This window comes from Propithecus coquereli, unplaced genomic scaffold (assembly GCF_000956105.1).
Source record: "Propithecus coquereli isolate 6110/MARCELLA unplaced genomic scaffold, Pcoq_1.0 Scaffold20, whole genome shotgun sequence".
Lineage (NCBI taxonomy): Eukaryota > Metazoa > Chordata > Mammalia > Primates > Indriidae > Propithecus > Propithecus coquereli.
In genome coordinates, this window is record NW_012144967.1 from 14,046,088 (window position 1) to 14,066,821 (window position 20,734).

Sequence of the window (20,734 nt, forward strand, 5' to 3'; positions counted from 1 at the left end):
CTTGGACAGATGAGTTCTAGGTGAGAGAGCATCACAGGAAGAGTATAGAATATGTTTAGCAGCAGACCCAGCTCAAATGCTCAGGTGTGTGAGAGGTTGGGTAGTCTTTGTTGGGAGAGGGCTCCTGCCAACCCCCTGCATCCCCATGGAGAGACCATGGCTGGCCCCCATCCGTCTGGAAGTCTTACTTGACTGCAGACACTTTTCCTGGGATGCAGCCATTCTCCTCACACTCAAGTCTAGACTGGTATTCACAGAGCAGATGCAATGAATGTGGAACCCCCTCCCCACCTTGGTGTGCAGGGTCATGGACCCTGTTTGCTTGTGCTCCCGCAGACTCTCCCTTGGCCGCTGGAGAGGTCATGGGCGACAGCCATTGCCCTTGACTGACCACCCCTTCCTGTGTGCCACAGGGAAGGCACCTTTGAATGACTTGTCTTTCTCACCACGGTTCCTCCTGCTTCTGTCCACTTACCCCTCACAGTCCTCCCTGCTGCTCACGTGAGGGTGTGTGCCTGGGGAGGGGGAGGGGGATGCGATGCGTGCACCACACAGCGTGGCTCTGTCGTGGCGCTTCACGCCTAGGAACGCACCGTGTCTGTGCTGGCCCGTGAAAGGGTTTGGCACTGTGGTTTGCTTCCTGGGCCCAGGAAGGAGAAGACTGTGAGCCCTGAGCATTGGTGGTGAGTTTGGGCTGGACTCTGTAAGCCCACAGATGCCCCTGAAATCTGGGAGATGGACTGTCACCGGGGAACTAAAAGTTCTGGCTTTTGCAGGGGTGGATCTCTGTGGTTTGGCCATCCTGCTGGTTGGTCCAGGAGCTGCCACCCATGTTTTCACTACGGCACGCGGGAGCCAGGGCTGGAGCAGGGGAGCCACAGCTGGCTTTGCAGCGCTGTCCCACAGCCCTGTTTGGGATCAGAATTCATTTGAGTCTCTCTGTTCTGATACCCCTAGCAATTAGAGTCCACCTCTGGGTCTAGACCCCTGGCATTGGCCAGCTTTTTCTCGGTCCACCATGAGTCTGTGCTCACAAATGGAGACGCTTATTTCTGAGCACAAGCTCTAGGAAAGGCTCCCAAGCTCTTAGGAGCTCTGAATCCTTGAGGGCTGGCTGGCTTTTCCCTCTTTGGCATGAACGGAGGCTCTGCTATGCTGGGGGCCCCATCTCTGAGGCCTGACCTGTCCATGTGTGTGTCTCCCCCGTGCACCAGCTTCCCTGGAGATGAAAGGGAGGGTCAAGCAAGGCCCCCAGTGAGGACGGGATGGGGACATCTGGGCTGGCAGTCTGGCATGCTTGGGAGCATGGCCCGTGGTCAGCAGCCTGCCCATTGTGACGGGACTGGGTCAGGAGTCCACACAGTCCTTTGGTGCCATCCCTGCCCCTAACCCAGCAAGAGGCACAGGCTGCCTTGAAGACAGACTTGCCCGAGGGCTGGAGCTCTGGCCACAGGATGATGGACAGGCATGGTAAGGTTTAGGCGGCCTTGGACGAGGCCAGGCTCTGGTATGTGTGTGGGGAGGGCAGCTCTGAACAGCTCCTTGCCTTTCCTAGGAGCACCTTCTGCTCCATCATCGCTCAGCTGACAGAGGAGACCCAGCCGCTGTTCGAGACCACGCTCAAGTCCCGGGCTGTGTCCGAGGACAGCGACGTCAGGTTCACCTGCATCGTCACAGGTAATGAGGCTGTCTGCGTGCTCCACGCCAGGGCCTCTGCACAGAGCAGGGTCCACGGAGGCCGTGGGGACAGGCGTGGCGGGGTGGTGGGCTGTGTGTATAAAGCTGCAAGCTGACATTTGCTTTCTCAGCTTTCCCTGGAGCTTACTCTCCCGCGTGGCCTGTTGTCCCTGGCTCCTCCCACTCTGGAGCCTGGACCCTGCTGTCCTCCTTCCAAACCCGTCCTCAGTGAAGCTTCCTCACCCTCAGGCCTATGACATGACTGCCCAATCTTAGTTCAACTGAAAGAGATCTTTGAGGCCCTCTCCCCGAATGTCCCCATTTTACAGTTGAGCAGTTTGAGGCTCAGTCGCTGAGAGGCAGTGACATGTAGTGATTGCCAACCCTGGAGGCAGGATGCCTGGCTTGCAATCCGGTATCATTCCCTTCTAGTTTTTATACTGAGCAGGTTGCATGACCTCTCAGCTGCCTCATCTGTAAGGTGGGGATAATAACAGCACAAACATCGTAGGGTTGTGAGAGGCTGCGTGAGTTAATACCTGCAAAGCATTTGGAATAGTACCTGGCACGCAGTGAATGCCAGGTAACTGTTAGACATTAAGACTGGTATTATTTGCATTCCACTGAGCTCCGTGGTGGAATTTGAAGCAACAGACTGGCAAGAGTGATTCTCCGTGGAAGAGGAGGGAGGATGGGGGTGGCAGTGCCAGGAAGCTGGCTCCAGGCATCGCCCCTCCCCTGGACCACCCAGCAGTCTCCCTTGCACCAGCCTGACCTCCCTCAGGGCCTGCAGGACCCACGCATGGGCACCTACCCCTCCCAGCGGGGCAGACACTAGTTCAAGGGTCCCAGGTCCAGGCGCCCTCTGAGAGCCTGTCTTTTCTAAATCAAGGCATTGGTGGTTTCCAGCTGCGACAGTCCCTGATTCTGCGGGATTTGTCTACCCCAGCCAAGAAACAGCTTCTCTGGGATTGGGTTCCCATGGGCAGTTCTCACCCTTACCCAGAGCCCTCTGAGCTCCAGGCAGAGAACGCTCTCTGCTCCAAGGGACCAGAGACAGGCCCGCATCCCTTACCTTTGTACCGCATGATGCATTTCACAAGCCCTCTGTTCCCATTGTCATTGGATTCTTACAAAACCTGTGAGGTAAGTACTATTTTTAGTCAAATGTTACAGAGGAAGAAACTGGAAGAGGCTAGATGACTTGCCGGAGTCCACAGAACTGCGGAGGAGGAGACATTGCTTCTCTCTCTGCAGCGTCCGTCGCTGTGGGCCTGTGCCTGTGTCCCCAGTGTGTCTGTGGCACTGACAGTTTCCTAGAAAAACCCAGTCCTTTCACTACTTCATGATCTTGCAGATGCTATTTCTCTGTGTAAAAACCCCTTAACTCTTCTTTTTAAAGAAAATTACGTTTTATTGTGCCAGATTAATATAGGTACACAGTTTAAGACTTCAAATTATATTAAAAGGCATATATTGAAATACAGCAGTTCACGCCTCCCAGTTCATCTTCCCAGAAGCAACTGTTCTCAGCTGTTAGCTGTCCCTTCTGGCCAGTATACTTTTCATTTTCATCATGCTGAGTAAAGTGAATATTTCTGAGTATTCAAGTTTAGATGGTCACTGTTATTATATCTTCTTGTTATGGTAGATAAGGAATGAGCTCTTTTACACCATCATTTTCTCTGTTTTCCTAAACTTATCTTCTCATTATAGTTACATCATAATTTTTGCTTATATCAACATTTACCATTTACCTTATTATGCCTCTGTGATATTATTCATAACCGAACGTTACAGGATACTATGCTTTCTTTCTTTCTTCTGTTTTTCCTAAGGTTAGTACTTTCCTTAGTTTTTAATTTATTTGGTTTTATAGTTGCTATTGCTAATTTTTCTCATACCTTCTAATAGCCTCCCAATACAGTGTTCCAGTGGTCAATGCCATCGGTGATCTGTTTCTTCCCCTGGAGACACCCCTCTGGAGATCTCCATTTCTTCTTTTATCCGAACTGGCGACCTCGTAGGCCTGATGCACAGCTGTTATCCTGGGTCTTGCCTTTGCCTTTTTCCTGGGTTCAGTCCAGCTTTCTGGGTCTTTCTTGGTTTATTTCCTGGCTTTATTGAAGTACTGCCTCCAGTGGTGTCCTCAGGTCCCGAAGACGTTGCAGTAGCAAAGAGCATGGTCATGGGCAACCCAGGACCGCTCTCCCCTCTGAGTCACTCTGCTTCAATGTGACTTAGTTTTTCTCTGTGTGGATCTCCCTAGGATCTCCCTTCACTGCCATCCTGTAGCTTCGCTTCCCTTCCTTCCCTTCCTTCCCTTCCCTTCCCTTCCCTTCCCTTCTTCCCTTCCCTTCTTCCCTTTCCTTCTCTTTGCTTCCCTTCCCTTCCCTTCCCTTCTTCTTCCTCTCTACCCTTCTTTCTTTCTTTCTTTCTTTCTTTCTTTCTTTCTTTCTTTCTTTCTTTCTTTCTTTCAGACAGGGTCTCATTCTCTCACCCAGGCTAGAGTGCCGTGGAGTCATCATAGCTCACTGCAACTTCAAACTCCTGGGCTCAAGTGATCCTCCTGCCTCAGCCTCCAAGTAGCTGGGACTGCAGGCATGCGCCACCACATCTGTCTAATTTTTCTATTTTTTGTAGAGAAGGAGGTCTTGCTCTTGCTCAGGCTAGTCTCAAACTCCTGGCCTCAAGCGATCCTCCTGCCTCAGCCTCCCAAGGTGCTAGGATTACAGGCATGAGCCACCATGCATGGCCTTGGTAGCTTTCTAGAAAGAGTACACAAGAAGTAAATGTTGGACTGCTTGTGTCTGAAATATCTTTTGATGGAGAGCTTGTCTGGCTATAGAATTTTAAGCTGAAAATAATTTTCCCTAGGAATTTTAAAGATACTGCTCCTCTGTCTTCTTGCTTCCAATGTTGCTGTTTACAGTGGGAAGACAGTTTGATCCTAATTCTTTGCATGTGACCAGGTTTTCTCCTGGAAGCTTCTAAGAGTGTTCTGATATTTCAGAATGACGTATTTTGATATGGGTCTCTTCATCCTGGGACGTGCTTAAATGCTTTCAGTTGGAAACTGAGAGCCTTTAGTTCTGGGAAATTTGGGACTATTTTGATGTTGATTTTATCCTCCTGTTTTCTTTGTTCTCAATTTATGAGCTCCTGTTTGGATATCTGTTCCCCTGGACTTGTTCCCTCATTTTCTTATCCTTTCTTCCCCTTTCATTTATTTGTCTTTTTGCTCTACTTTCTGGGGGATTTCCTCAGTTTTATCTTAAAGCTCCTCTATTGAATTTTTAATTTCTAAGAGCTTTTTAAAATCCTTTTCTATAGCATCCTCTTTTCTTCTCTTAGCTCTCTGAGACTATTAATCATAGTTTTAAAAAAGGTTCCTTTTCTCTGCATAGTGTTTCTTCCTACTTGCTTTTTTTCTGTTTAATTTTATTTCGTCCTTCGTCTTCTATTACGGGCTTTCCTCAGATATCTAGGAATCTTTGGCTGTCAGGTACAGATTAAGAGTAGGAGACTAGCTGGGCACGCTGGCGCACACCTGTAGTCCTGGCTGTTCAGGAGGCTGAGGCAGGAGGATAGCTTGAGCCCAGAGGTTCAGGGCTTTAGGGAGCTATGATGACGCCACCGCACGCCAGCCTGGGCAACAGAGTGACACCCCATCTCTAAAAAAACAAAAAAGAATAGGAGACTAAAAAGCGATTGGAAGTTCCGAGCAAGCAGGAGGGGCCTGAAAACCTGGATCCTCCCTGTAGGGAAGTCACTGTTGGGAACTGCAAAGTAAGTTTTTTCAGTTCCTTCCTCTTGGGCTAACTGGATTCCCTGTAAAAGGTTTCCTGGCAGTTATGCAAATTAGCGGGCTGGGTGGGCTCTTAGCACGAGGCATTTATTTTAAGAATGTGACTATTACATTTTTCTGTTTTTCATAGAATGGTCATGCCCTCAGTTCTGCTGGTTTACCTCAGGGCAAAGTTCTACATTTCCAGACAGTAACATTGTCTTCCGTGGCGGCGAAGGAGCGGGCACCCGTGGGTACCCAGTGCGTGAAGCATTCCAGAGAGCACCTTTTAAGCACCTTTTAACTTTTCCTCCTTCCTCTTTGCCCCCAGGTCCAGAAGAGCTTGGCTGTCAGCACTTATGCCCTTTGGGGATTTTCTGGTGTTAAAAGGGTAGTTCTCGGTTTTCGCCACTGTGGGTGTAGGGTTTAGCTGTCTTGCGTCTGCTGAATCAGTTTGCACGTGTCCATCTGCTTTCCAACCTTCTAAATTTAGTTGCTTCTATTATTCTACTTGCCTGTACTCCCCAACCTTATATAAATTTTGATAAGAAATCTCTTCAGTGTAGTTGTTTTGGGGAAGGGCACAAAAATAACTGGCGTGTTCCTTCTGCCTTTTTACCCAGAGGGGTACTTCTTCGCCTGGCACATTCCTTCTCGTCTTTCAGGGGCTCACGCTCTGGGAGGGCCTCTCCGGCATTTCCAGGAGAGTTCTTCTTCTATCCTCCACGTCACAGCTTGTTCACACGTCTCTCTTCCCAACAGGATCATGACATCTATAAGGACACGGTGCACACCTGACACACCGTGTCTCTCCAGGGCTGGCACAAACAAAGTGTGCATACCTGCCAGATGACCGCAGCGAACCCTGACTGTGCTGATGACAAAATCAGCGTCTTTCCTCCTCTCCACGCTGCCTGTTCATTTCGGCTGCAGCTTTGGTGCCTTGGTAGCAGCAGCTGCTGTGGGGACCTGGGGCCAGTTGAGAGGTGCAGGTATCGGGGATGGCTCTCCTCTCTTTCCTTCTTCCATTCTGTCCCTGGTAGCCATGGACTCTGAGAGCAACGTGGAGATGCCAGGCAACAGTCTGGCTTGTAGAAGCTTGGGGTATTTTACTGAATACTCCCAGTGTAAGTATGGAGTAAGCTTTTCCCTGTTTCAAGCCCAATCCAAAAGAGCAACCTTTGATTTCAGGGCAACCAGCCAGGGCCAAGGTCTTCTCAGGAGCACCAGTGCTAGGATCAGAAACGCAACCAGCTGAGTCTGTAAGATTTCCAGGGTTCTGCCTATCTCTAATATCCAGACCGCAGTCCATTGTCATACCTTACCCTTTCCTCCCCCTCCTCAACCTCACATACATCCGAAGTCTCAGGTTACCTGAGTTTTATGTAGTAGATTAGGAAAGAGGTCCCTGTGATTACCATAGTACAACATAAACACGCTTTTCCTATTAGCAAGGGGAAAATGTAGGCTGTAGGAGAGGGGGACGGGAGAAGGGAAGGGTTAGAAATTAGGTCTCTCCAGTCTGGAGAGGCGAGTGGTGGATGGATCTCTGGCTGAGACTGACTCTTCTGCTCCTGGCTCTCTGTAGAGATGGAGTGACCGCAAATGCCTCTCCTCTCCCCCTCCACACCCCTCCCTACCAGCAGCATTTCCTAAACAGGCTGGGATGAGTCACCCGCAGCAGGGCCCTGCCAGGCGTAGGTGATGTTTTCCTGGTGGTCAGAACCTAGTCCAGGTGAGGGCGAGCCTCCTGTGCTGGTGCCCCTGCTGGCTGACCTGTGAGGGAAGCCCTTGGGGCTTGGAGAAGGGGGGTAGCTGTGGGGGTCCTTCTACTCAAAATGGGCACATGGGGAGATAGTGGGCCTCGGCTGGGCTTTCTGACTCCCGTCTCTCCCAGGGGCCGCTCCGGCTGAACTGCCGCTGTTGTCCTTGAGGCTGCCCGTCTCTGTCCAGCATGGCGGCTTCTCTCCCCCACTCTCCTGGACTCAGTTGTAGATTCTGTGTGTGTGTGTGTGTGTGTGCATATGTTGTAGGTTCTGTGTTGAGGTGCATGTGTGTGTGCATATGGGAGGAGGAAGCACCAGCAGCAGGCAAGTTGGACAAAGGGACTGAAGCTTTAGACAGAACCATTTTTCTGAAGAAATTCTTTTAAGAGAAATAAGTCTAATATAATGACTACTGGTAGCAAAAACTCATATATTAGTCCTAGATCCCCCAGTGGAAGGAACACTGGAAAAAGGAAAAGGAGACCTGAGGTTTTGTCATGTGCCAGCTGTGTGACCCTGGGTAAGATACTTAGCTTCTCTGAGCCTCATTTTCCTTTTGCGTAAAATAGGGATGAAAACATCTGCTGTTTTATAGCTCTGGTAGCAAAAACTCATATATTAGTCCTAGATCCCCTAGTGGAAGGAACACTGGAAAAAGGAAAAGGAGACCTGAGGTTTTGTCATGTGCCAGCTGTGTGACCCTGGGTAAGATACTTAGCTTCTCTGAGCCTCATTTTCCTTTTGCGTAAAATAGGGATGAAAACATCTGCTGTTTTATAGCTCTGGCTCTTCTATTTACTAGCTAGATAACTTTGGTCAGGAGCCTTAATTTCATGAGCCTGGATTTCCTCTTCCTTAAATTGGAGATTAGTAACAGTATATTCCTCGTAGGATTTTTTAGAGGATTAAATGAGATAATACATGAAAAGTATTCAGCTCAGTTTCTGGCACATAGTAAGTCTTCATTAATGTTAGCAGTTGTTTGCACAGGGTTGTTCTGAGGGTCAAATGAAATTCTATATTTGAAAATTCTTTGGAAACTGAATTTCCATTCATTCTTCTTCATCTCCTGAATCTGAGCGTCTGCAAACTGGGAATGGTTGGGGCTGCCAGTCTTGGAGCTGGGTTCGTGAGTCAGGCCTGCTGGCTGTGAAAAGAGGTCACAGGGTGTGAAGGGGCTGAGGGAAGGCCACAGGCTCAAGTACCGCCGTGGGCTGTCCCGGCCAGGGCCGAATGTGTGCGCGCACACCTGCCTGTGGGCACACACACGAGCACCACATATGTGCAGCTGGGAGCATAGCACCCGGACCCCTCCTGCTTTTGTGTGTTTTAGAATAGAGTTTGCATTATTCAGGGGACAAGGCGATGTGTCCTCCCAAATAAATTTGTTTCCAAAGCCCATTGTTGCTATGAAGGCCTAAGCTGTCAGGCTGTCCCCTACTGTGTGTAGAGGCACCAGAGGTGGCAGAGGGTGGCATGGAGGCTGAGGCCCTAGCCCTGGGGCTTCGGGACCCTTTCACCATCTCCCTCCCTGCCCCTTCCCTCCCCTCTCCCCTGGACTCAGATGCCCTGGAGGCTGCAGCTGTGCCGGGCAGGTCATGGGGCAGGGAGGCTCTGAGCCGGGCCCTTGTAGGGATGAGATCACCCCACGGGCCCTTGTAGGGATGAGATCACCCCACGGGATGGTGAGGACACCTGTGCTGGCCCTGGCCACACGCACGGTGATGTAACCAGGGGCTTTAGCTCGCAGTGGAAACATGGGGCTCGCTTTACAGTCAGGGCTGCCCAGAGTTTGTTCCTGGCGACCCAGCTGCAGCCTCGCCTCCCTTGCTCCCGGCGCCCGCCTGCCCGTATGCAGCTCCCCACGTGCGCTTTGCCTTTCACCCTCACACGCTGCGCTGCGGTCCCTCTGTCAGCGCGCACTTCCCACCCCCTCCTGCTTGTTTATGCCTTCCCCTGCTCACTCATGTACTCACGTGCCCAGCACAGTTTTATTAAGTAACTACTATGTGCCTGGCACTGTCTTAGGGGGTGGGGAGGTAGCAGGGAACGAGGTACAATTCCTGCGCACAGGGACCGAAGTCTAGCAGGAGAGACAGACAAGGAGCAGTCAGTGATGGCATCGTGACTCGTGCTGCGCGGGGGAAGTGCAGGTGATGTTAAAGCTCAGGGGAAAGGAGGAGATTGGAAGTGCTGAGCCCACTTTTTATGAAATTCTGCTCATCCTTCAAGGGCGCTTCAAGAGCCACCACTACAAAAGCCTTCCCTGATTCCCCAGCCAGAGGTGGCTGCTCCCTTCTCTGCAACCCCGAGCACTTAGTACGTTGCTTCATTTATTCATCTATAAATATTTGATGAGTGTTGATTCCATACCAGACACTATTCTAGGAACTGGGGACACAGCGCTGAACAACACAGATAAGTCCCTGCTGTCATGGAGCTGATATATTTGTCTTGGAAAGGGTGGACATAAACCAACAACCTCCTAGTGTATAGGATGTCAGGTAGCAGCGTGTTCTATGAAGAAAAATAAACATAGTGAGAGGAATAAGAAGTGCCAGGGAGGGAGAGTTGCTGTCTGACACGGGGTGGTAGGGAAGGCCTCTCGGAGGAGGTAACGTGCGAGTGGAGACCCGTGGGAATTGAGACGTGGCGCTTGGGGGTGTGCTGGTGGCCGGCTGGGGCACAGCGAGCAAGGCGGAGAGCGGTGGGAGGCGAGGCTGGCGCAGTCGCGGGGCCTGAGTGACGTGGGAGCTATTGGGGTGCTTTGAGCAAAGCAGCACCAGGTCTGACTTTCTTGTAAAAGGATCACTGTCCCCTGTGCCGAGAATGGATGGGAGCAGTGAGGTCAGTGAGGAGGTTATTGCAGAAACCGAGGTGACGCACGTGGACCAGGCAGGTGGTGGGGAATGGCAAGAGGTGATCGGATTCAGGATTTTTGTGACGGGAGGGCCGCCGGGACGCCTGGTGGAGTGGATGTGAGACAGGAGGAACACGGGATTGCCCCCGGGTTTGGCCCGAGCCAGATGAAGTTGCCGTCTGCTGAGACTGGTGGGAATTGGCTGGAAAGGGGATTAGGAGTTTGGCATGGGGCATGGTACGTCTGACACCTCTTAGACCTCCTGGTGGAAATGCCGGGTCTGCCAGCAGCAGTAACAGGCAGGGGTTCGGGGGAGGAGTCTAGGAGGAGATAGAAATTCGGGAGGCACGAGCGTACGGATATTCGAAAGCCACAGGACAGGAGTAGGTCCCACGTGTTGTGAGTGTAGATAGGGAACAGAGGATGGTCCTGAGGCCTGAGCCTGGGGCAGGTGCGGGTGGTGCAGGAGGACGGATGAAAGAGCAAGCGCAGCAAAAGCGGCCAGTGGTGTCCCAGGAGCAGGTGAAGTGAAGGTTTCAGGAAGTGGGGTCACCGCTGCTGATGGATGGGGCAGGCGAGGCATCAGGACTGGCCACTGGATTTGGCAACGTGCAAGTTGCGGGGGACCTCGATGAGCAATTCTGATGCAGTGGTGGGTCCAAAAGCCCGACTGGAGGAGGGATAGTGAAGACAGCGAGTGCAGACAGCTTTTTCAAAGAATTTTTCTGTAAATGAAAGAGCAGAGAAATGAGGGCAGGAGCTAGAGAAGGATGTGGGGTCAAAGGAAGTTTCTTTTAAAAAAGGGAGGTAGTACATCAGCCTTGATTGCTGCTGGGAAAGCTACGACAGAGAAGAAGAGTTTTCCCGTGCGGGGAGAGCAGGAATAATTGTTGCAGAGGTGTCCTTGACTGGGCGAGAGGAGAGGGGATGCGGTGAGGGGCCGCTCTGGACAGGAGCGTGGTTTAGCCGCAGACAGTAGGGAAGGCAGAGCGCACGTGCGGATGCCGGGTGCAGGGCTACCTTGGGTGGGTACATGTCTTCTCTTTTCTACTGGAGAAATTCGCTGAGAGAAGAGACCCTGACTTAAGTGCTTCTGCGTCCTCATAACCCTAGCTTGGCAGTCAGCAGGTGCTTAATGTATATATTTCAGTGAATGTATGTTAGAAGTCTTTGATTTCTGACAAGTAATGCAAATCAGCTGGAGTCAGCTTAAGAAATGCAGCAGAGCTGGGTGTGGTGGCACACACCTGTAGTCCCAGCTACTCGGGAGGCTGAGGCAGGAGGATCACTTGAGCCCAGGAGCTCAAGGCTGCAGTGAGCTAGGATCCTGCCACTGCACTCTAGCCTGGGTGACAAAGTGAGACCCCATCTCTAAAAAGATATTTTTTAAATTGTGGAAGAAATGAAGCAGAATTCATTGGTAAGGCTAGAGGGCCTTCTATGGAATTGACAAGAGGAGTGTAGAAGTGCCCAGGCAAGGAACGGAGCCAGTATTTGGAAGCATGTTGGGACTCTTTGTCTCCCGCCTCTTACTCTATCCTGAGCTTAGCTTCATTTTTCTGTTTCTTTCCGTTGGCTGGCTTTGCCTGCTTTTCAGTCCCTGTGCAGCCGTGGCTGCCCTACCCTTTCAAAGTTAAATGTCCAGACACAATGGTAGACTGTCTCTAGGTGCTAATTCCCAAATCCTAGGTCAAATAATTGGATTAGATTAGCTGCTTTGGTGTCCATTACTGGACCCATCAGCTATGGCCAGGGAGGCAAGGGATATGTGACTGTAACAGTTGGAAGCTCTTCCTCATGGGTGGCCTGGGAGTCCCCAGAGAAGAGGGGCTGTACAGACGCCTCAGTCGGTCTCCCTATGGTGACTGTGTGGACAGGTAGGTGTGGATGGCTGGGTGGATATGGACAAGGGGTGAATGAATGAATGGGTGGACGGATGGATGTTTTTAGCAATGTTTTCAGATAATGCTAACAGCTCAGGAACTCGGACTGAAAGGAGGAGGGCTCTTGGCAGCGATGCTGGTGGTGGGGTGAGGGAGACCTCTGAGGACAGAGCCCTTAGCACAGCTCAGGGTGCAGAATCAGCCACTGCAGAAGGAAGCGCATTACTTCTGGCTAGAGATTGCTGGAAACTCCTGGTTTCCCTTCCTTCTAGGAAGCTAGGAAGTTTCTCCTCCATATTTTCTTCCCAGCTGCTGAAGTGGAATCATTTTCAGCCTTGACAGGGACCAGCTTCTAAAAATAAGCTGAGACATACAGTGGCCCTGTTGTCACCAAGCCTGGGGCAGTTGGTCCTGTCCAGTCTCTTCAGGTGGTCTGGAGAAGCCATGGCCTGCTGTCCTCCCCTCCCACTATTTTGGGACTAGCCTTTCTGCAACCCAATCTCCTGTTTCCTTCTCAGGATACCCGGAACCAGAGGTGACCTGGTACAAGGATGACACAGAGCTGGACCGCTACTGTGGCTTGCCAAAATATGAGATCACTCATCAGGGCAACCGCCACACACTGCAGCTGTACAGGTGAGGGAGAGGCGCCTGCTCTGCTCTCTCTGCCGGACCCTGCCCTCGGAAACGGGGTTGCTGGATGAAGATGCCCGGGCACCGTGTGGGGGCCGAGGGCAGGGTTTCGGTGCCGAGTTGGGCCTCCTGGTGAACCGTGTCTGCCTGCCAGAGTCCGGGATCTCCTAAGGCCAGGGTGGGAGTATTTCTGACAGTCAGAGAGCTGAGCGCAACCAGAGGAGGTCCTGACCCACAGAAACATTTTCCATGAGGTCAGCGGCCAAAAAAAGCAACTGTGTCATCATTACTTCACAAGGGGCTGTGTTGGTCACCTGCTTCTGAAGGGAGCTCTCCCGGGCCCCACGTCTAATGCCTTGTGGGACAGTGTGACCTTGGTTAGCTGCCACCCTTTTGCCAGCCTCAGTTTCCTCAGCTGTAACGGAGGGTGTTGTACATGGTGACATCTGAGGTGGGCGTGGCATTCAGCAGGACTTGCGATGAGAGGGGGAAGCGGGGGCTCTCCGCGCCCAGCAGGGTCAGGTGGCACCTCCCGCTCCTACCTCCAGGTGTCGAGAAGAAGATGCCGCCATCTACCAGGCCTCCGCCCGGAACACCAAGGGCATCGTGTCCTGCTCGGGCGTCCTGGAGGTGGGCACCATGACCGAGTACAAGATCCACCAGCGCTGGTTCGCCAAGCTGAAGCGCAAGGCTGCGGCGAAGCTGCGCGAGATCGAGCAGAGCTGGAAGCACGAGCGGGAGGCGGCGGGGGAGGCCGACGCCCTGCGCAAGCTCAGCCCCGACCGCTTCCAGCGAAAGCGGCGGCTGAGCGGGGCGGCAGCATCGGTCCCCTCAGCGCCTGCCAGGGAGGCTGAGCGGGGGACCCCGGCGGCGGCAGGGCAGGAGGGAGAGGCCGCGTCTGCGCAGCGCTCGGGTTTGGGCCTGATCGACAGTTTTGCTCTTGGAGAGGTGACGACCAATGGCGAGGCTGCGCCCGAGAGTGGGGAGGACGGTGAGCGAGGCTTGCTGACGTACCTCTGCGATGCCATGGAGCTGGGGCCTCAGAGAGCCCCCAGAAAGGAGTCCGGGGCCAAGAAGAAAAAGAAAGATGAACAATCCAAGCAAGGTCTGCGGAAGCCAGAGTTGGAGAAGGCCGCCCGAAGCCACCGTTCTTCAGAAAGCCGTGTCCCCGGTGCAGACCAGCCTGACTCCTGCGGGACACGGGGGCCCATGGGTGTGGAGCGGGCTCAGAGCCAGCCCAGGGGCAGGGCCGGCGCCAGCAAGCCAGCCTCTGCCGTGGGCTCTCAAGACAAGGCCCCTGGCCCAGGCCCAGGCCGGGAGGGACAGTTGTCCCTGAAGGACATGTGCGAGGAGAGCACCCGGGCAGTCAGGCCGCAGGGGCAAGGGCCCCAGCCCCCAGGTGTGAGGGCGGCGGGACAGGTTCCCTCGGGGAAGGTGCCCAGCAAGGCTGGAGGGGAGGGGGCGCCTACTGCTCCTGGCCAGCCCACCCCCGCCCTGGCCCCCCAGCCGACTAGGCCTTTCAACAGGAAGAGATTTGCCCCTCCGCAGCCCAGAGCGGAGCCCGCCCCTGACAGCAAGCCCGCTTCTTCCCCGAGTCGAGCTCCAGAGCGCGAGGCCCAGAGCTCAGGGAAGGCGCCGCCTCAGGCCTCTGCCCAGGTGCCGACGCCTCCTGCCCGGCGGAGACACAGCGCCCGGGACAGCCCCTTGCAGGGGCAGGGAGGCCACAGGACTCCCGGAGAGGTAAGTGTGGGTGTCGGGTGCCTGGAGGCTGCTCTAGGCACTGACCTCATGGAAACTCTTGCTGCAACGGCTCGGCAGCTGGTGAACAGTGGGCTATTTATGGAAGGGGTGGGGAGGGGATGGGGTGCCAGGAGCAGGGGACCACAGGCATGGCCCTCGCCCCAGCCACTCTGCAGATGCCAGGCATGCGGCAGCACGGCCTGACCGTGACCCTCTCTTCTGAGAGGGTGGGAGTTCATGGCCAAGTGGACTGTGCCCCAGAGGGAGGAGGAGGAAGACGATGTTCCCTGGGGTGGGAGGGGCCAGTGGAGAGTGTTCTGTGGATGTGCCCACCGGATGTGCCCGGTGTTTTATGTGGGAGACTGAGGAGCAGCAGTGTGCTATGGTGTACAGCGGGTCCCAACTTGGATGCTCAATTCTTCAAAATACTGAATGTCTAGGAAATGCTGGTTAAATCTGTGTTTATCTAAGGTTTTAGAGTCGGGTTATACTTATATGCAAATCTGACTACCCTCAACATGATGTGATCTTGGGCAAGTTCTAAAATTGGAATAATACTACTACTGCTTACTTCACAGGGCTGTTGTAAGAATAGGGTGCTTAGCACAGGGTCTGGCGCCCACTAAGAACTAAATAAATGGCAGGTGGGCCAGGCGCGGTAGCTCACGCCTGTAATCCTAGCACTCTGGGAGGCCAAGGCAGGAGGATTGCTTGAGGCCAGGAGTTCGAGACCAGCCTGAGCAAGAATGAGACCCTGTCTCTACAAAAAAAATAGAAAACTTAGCCAGGCATTGTGGCACACACCTGTAGTCCCAGCTTCTTGGGAGGCTGAGGCAGGAGGATCACTTGAGCCCAGGAGTTTGAGGTTGCTGTGAGCTATGATGACACCACTGCACTCTAGCCAGGGTGACAGAACGAGACCCTGTCTCAAAAAAAAAAAAAAAAAAAAAAAGGCAGTTGGTGTAAGATACACTGTGGTGGGAGACAGAGGCAAAGGGTTTGCCTGGGAACAGGAGTGCCATCATTTCCTGGGGAGCAGGTAGCAAACAGAGAAAAGATGATGTTTTGTGTGGAGACAGGGATAGTGGGGTGTCCTCTCGTCAAAGAAAGAGGTAGACAGATGACAGCATAGGAGCCTGAGGAGTGGGATTAAGAGGATTGACGGTGGGGGCGGGGAAACAGTTTGTCTCTCTTGTTCATTGTTTCATGTTTCGGGTCAGAGAGGGCAATATTTCATGGGGGTTTAGGGAAACAGTGTTTTATAGCTACAAATAAGACAGTATTTCTTATGAGTGGCAGAGGAAAAAGTGTTTCAAAAGTGGGGGTGGGGTGGATAAAATAGATGGGACATATTTATCCTAAGAAATTATTGGTTCTTTATCTGAAATTCCAATTTAACTGGGTGTCCAGTATTTCTTTTTGCTAAATATGGTAACCCTAAGTGGAGACAGCCCCTGGTCTGGGTGGGAACTGAGATGAGACTGGTTCTTGGGATAGAGGAAGCAGGAGCCCTGGGTCCCGGGATGAAGGCCTGCTGAGGGGCAGGAGGAGCGTCAGAGAGCAGTGTTTCGCAGGGGTGGGGCAGAGGACACGTGGTTTCTTGGAACAGTGAAGGGAAACACATGAGGGACACGCTGATACAACACCTCATGGAGGGCAAAGGAGAAAAGATGCTTTGTGGGGAGCAGGGAGGGGAAGAGGGAGAGACCAGTGTCAAGGGTGACCATGAGACGTTGGTTTTAGTTCAGAGGGTGCTGAGGTCAGACCATAGGAAGTGGTTCAGAGAGCTGTGGAATGGAGCAAACCTCGGGGACCTCAAACCAGTCTCTGGAATCCATTCGTGACTCTTGCGCCCCTTGTGCACGGTCTCGAGTGATTTCAGCTGCTGGTGGCCCAAGGAGGCTTGGTAGGGCTGCTCCCCGAGCCTGCCAGCCCACAGGCCGGACCACAGGGCCTTTTGGAAGAGATGGCCTCCTAGGCCCCAGGGAGCTCACTGAGGAAGTGCCCAGGCTGGCTGCCAAGTCTGGGTGCAGATCTGGCTTCTCCACCTACAGGGGTGGGGAGCGCCCCCCACCAGGATGGCAGCGTCCACCTGGCAGGGCCAGAGGGGGACGTGCCAGCCCCCCTCGCCCCCTTGCTTACCTCCAAAAGGTGGGGGGTGGTCAGGCAGTGCAGGCACCTGAGAGGTTGTCTGTGGTGGTTCTGCTGCTCCTGCAAAAACTTTGTGTGGTTTTTATTTTATTCTTTTAAACTTCAAAAAATTGTGAGATTGTATCATACCTGTGAAAAATGTGCATATATTTTTAAGCTGTACCTTTCTAGTGGATGAATTTGGTCATTTTTTCATATTCTTGTCCTACCAAATCTTTCTGGCAAAAAGTTATTTTTCTGATTATAAAAGAAACAAATGGTCCTAGTAGAAAAATGGAGGAAACCCTGAAAATTTGAAGGAGAAAGTAAAAATTCACCTACAATCTACCATCCAGAGTAACTATTATCCAGGTGTTGATGGGACATCTTGGTGTATCTACCAATCTTTTTTATGTGCGTATTTAGTTTGTTTTTATTATTTTAAAAATTTAATTTGTACTGTTACTCGATTCAGTTTTATGTCCTGCTTTCTTTACTTTTCATTATTTCATGAGTATTTCCCCATAGTTTCTAAGAATTCTTTGAAAAACTTCATTTTAATGGCTACATAAGATGCCATAGTATGAATATTTTAACGATTTTTTCCCATAGTATTTATGCTTTCCTTCTCTGTTCTTTTTCTTTTCACCTGAAAAGCTGCTAGTTTTGATCTTTCCCTATTCTAAATTAAGTTTCAATCTGTATTTTTTCTAATTTTTATTGTTTGAATGCTTTCACTTGACTTTTACATTAATCTTGAATTAATTTGTGTATATAATACAGCATCAGTCTCTGGATTGATTTTTGACTAATAAATAGGTTTTTCCCCAACATGATTTGTGGACAATTCAACCCTTAACTATTACTTTGTCATTCTTTCTTTATAAACTAATTCTTATACATACTAGAGCCTATTTTAGTTCCTGCATGTGCATATCTTATAATTTATTAATCTGTTGATTCTTACAAGATAATCTTGTTTTAATTTTTATAGCTTTGATTTCTGGCAGGGCAAGTTCTTCTCTTACACTGCTTTTAAAATTTTTCTTAGCATTATTTATTCCTCTGGGAAAACTTTAGAATCATTGTTTGAAAATCTCCAAACTCCCAGATACCATTTTTTTCTTTTTACTTTTTATGTTCACCATTTTTAAAAACTACATTTTAAACAAGTGATGAATTATTCATTTTTAAATTATTTATTTTCTTTCTGAGACAAAGTCTCACTCTGTTGGCCTGCCTAGTGCCGTGGCATCATCATAGCTCACTGCAACCTCAAACTCCTGGGCTCAAGCAATCCTCCCGCCTTGGCCTCCCAGAGTGCTAGGATTACAGAAGTAAGCCCCCACGCCTGGCCCTGATGAATTATTTTTAACAAGATCATAAAGTCTCTTAAATCCTTTCATGGATAACTAAAGGCAGCTTTGCATTTTGAATGCTTTTTTATTAATAGTAAAACTTGCTGTATATATATATATGTTTTTTTAAATAGCTTTATTGAGGTATAATTTATGTACCAAAAAATTCACCTATTTTAATTCAATGTTGGTAATTCAGAGTTGTGCAACCATCTTCACGATCCAGTTTTAGAACATTTCCATCACCCCAGAAAGATCCCTGTCTCCTTTAGCAGTCAATCCCTGTTCCCATCCCTAGACCCAGACAACCACTAGTCTGCTTTCTGTCTCTATGCTATTGGTATTTTGATTGGGATTGCATTAAGCGTAAGAACTAATGTGGAAAAACCCATATCTTAATACTTAGCTTCCTCATTTGGGAGCATGGTATTTATTTCCACTATTCAAATCTTCTTTCTTCTCTCTTTTTAAGTTCTGTTGTTGTCTTCCTATAGGCTCAACATGTGTCTAGGCTCAACATGTGTCTTGTTAGGTTTGGGTACTTGGAAAGTGTCTGCTTCTGGGATATGATGCCAGTACTCCGTTATCTGTCTTGATTTTCTTTCCTGGGAATAAGGGGTAACTCTGGAAGCTTGAGTTAGGCTTGGGTATGGATGAGGACCAGATGTTAGAACTGGGGTCTCTTGGGTTGTTAAGAATGTCCAGCAATCCTCCCCTCCAGCCTAGCCATGCTGTTCAGACAGCTCTGTCCCTGGGCGGAAACAATCTTTCCTAAATATACCTGATAAGTGGAAACTGGCCCTCAGTGCCCTCAAAGGTTGCTTTTTAGATCCTAACCTGGGATCTTTTCTGAGACTGCCTCAGATCTCTGGAGCAGAGGTATAGGAGCATGGGGACATGGTAGAATGCCCCGCCTGCCCAAATCCTCAGAGGGGACAGTGTAGGTATGGGAGAGCTCTGCTGAATGCTGTGGAACCTAAGAGTGTGTCTCCTTGAGAAACCCTATAGGTCCTGAGGATGATCATCCCAAGATGTGGGATCTCCCCTCTCACAATAAGGGCTCCTTGGTTTTCAGGTAACACGTGAATGTAAGTATCTTCTGAGAGCTGTTGAATGGAATGAGGATTGAGGGGAGATGTGATCCTTGCCTTGAGGCATTATCTACTGAATTGAGGGGAACACTCTCACACAAGACAATGAATGATAACTGCAGTGGACTTCCAGAGAGGGAGAATGGTGTGGTCTGGAGTCACCTAGATACCTCTCTGGAAAGTGTCTAGGAAGAGGCTAGACTGCTTGGAACATGTATAGGATTTATTACTGGAAATGCCATATTAGAAAAATATGAATATAATTTTTTTAAATATGGAAAGATGCCCATAATATTCTTAGATAGAAAGAAATTAGATATGTGAAAGAGAAGAGAAGACATTCCGGGAAGGATGAATAGCATGATGCAAAGGTAAGGTGACAGGCTGGACAGGGAGTATAAAACCAGCCTGTCCTAACTTTAATGCCTAAGTGCATCAGAAGCTTCTCAGCACTTTGTCTTGTGTTTTGCTCTGGTTTGTTTGGCATCAGTTGTAACATTATCTCGGGTCAGGGGCGAGACAGAAAGGGGAGAGAACTAACATTTATTCAATGTCAGCTTCTAGTAGTGCTGGGTTAGATAATTCAGATGAACTTTACTACTGAGGACAACTAGAAAATTTGGGCAAAATATAAAATATCAGCTTTCAGGCATTGGAGAGCTAACAAAGTGAAGATTCACTAGGCCAGAATTTGAGAGGAGATGGAAATCCAGATGATGGGCCCAGCATTTGGCATGGCTTTTGTCCTGGGGGTGTTTGCCATGCCAGAAGAGGAAAATGAGAGACTAAGTATTTTAGATAGTCTCATGAGACTAAGGAGACAAAAATTAGAGTCCGTGGCCTCAAGATTGGAAGCCCTTGTAAACCCCCTCGGCTTTGGGGTGGGACCCTGAAGGTTTGCACCCTCAAGAGTAAGGGGAACCAGAAGTAAATCACTCTCATAAGTCTTGATGAGCTCTGAGTCATCTGGGTGACTAAGAAATATCTCAATCCCTGAAATTAGATTAAGGTGATTCAAGATACCTAGTGCCTCGAGGCACCTGGCAGAAGCAAACAAAAATCATATCTGAAGGATAACAGCATCATTTTAAGCCTCAAACTATTTTAAAAAATTATTTCAAATATAATATTTGGCACAAAATGAACATAAGCAGACACATAGAAGAAAACATGAAAAAGAACTAGCAAAAACAACAGACTATGGAAATTAGCCTCAGGGTTCCAACTTTTGGAATTATCAGACATGAACTGTAAAGCTAAAACTATACTTCCTATATTGAAGAAGGTAAAAAGACAAGATTGCAAATTTCAGCAAGGAACTAGAAAGCATAAAAAGTGGCAAAGACTTGAAAATGAACCAGTTAGAATTCCAGAATTGAAAAATACAATAACTAATATTAGGTCAGTTATTATGGTTATGGCAGTTTCAGTTCTGGATGAGATGGGTAAATATACTCCATCCTATATCTCCCATTGAATGTGGCTAAAAAAGTTTAGGCAAAATATATGGTCCAGCTATTTGAAAACATTGAAAAGCACATTGTAGGAGACAGACTGGGGAAGACTGGAATTCAAAGTACCACTGAACCAGCAGTGTTTACCTTTTTTTTTTTTTTCTTCTGGTACTTCCTGGTCTGCTCTTAATGCAGTCTGAAACCCAGAAATAAGCATCAACATGGACAGAGAGAGTACAGGAGAAGCCCTCTAGATCAGGCTTGAGGAATGGGAAGAGGATCTCCTGGTAATGACAGTGGTAACAGCAGAGGCCACAGGTACTGCAAACTTTGACGGAAGAGAATCTTCCCCTCC

The 20,734-nt window shown here is 50.0% G+C and overlaps 1 protein-coding gene across 2 annotated transcripts in view; it reads left to right on the forward strand.

The window, feature by feature from the left end:
* Positions 1-20,734, forward strand: part of ALPK3 (alpha-kinase 3) — a 47,434-nt gene that overhangs the window by 8,059 nt on the left and 18,641 nt on the right. For both annotated transcript variants that reach the window (XM_012643785.1, XM_012643786.1), the window contains exons 2-4: positions 1,556-1,677; positions 12,492-12,609; positions 13,155-14,346. In XM_012643785.1, coding sequence (XP_012499239.1) covers positions 1,556-1,677; positions 12,492-12,609; positions 13,155-14,346 — 1,432 coding nt within the window. The remainder of the gene's footprint in view (positions 1-1,555; positions 1,678-12,491; positions 12,610-13,154; positions 14,347-20,734) is intronic.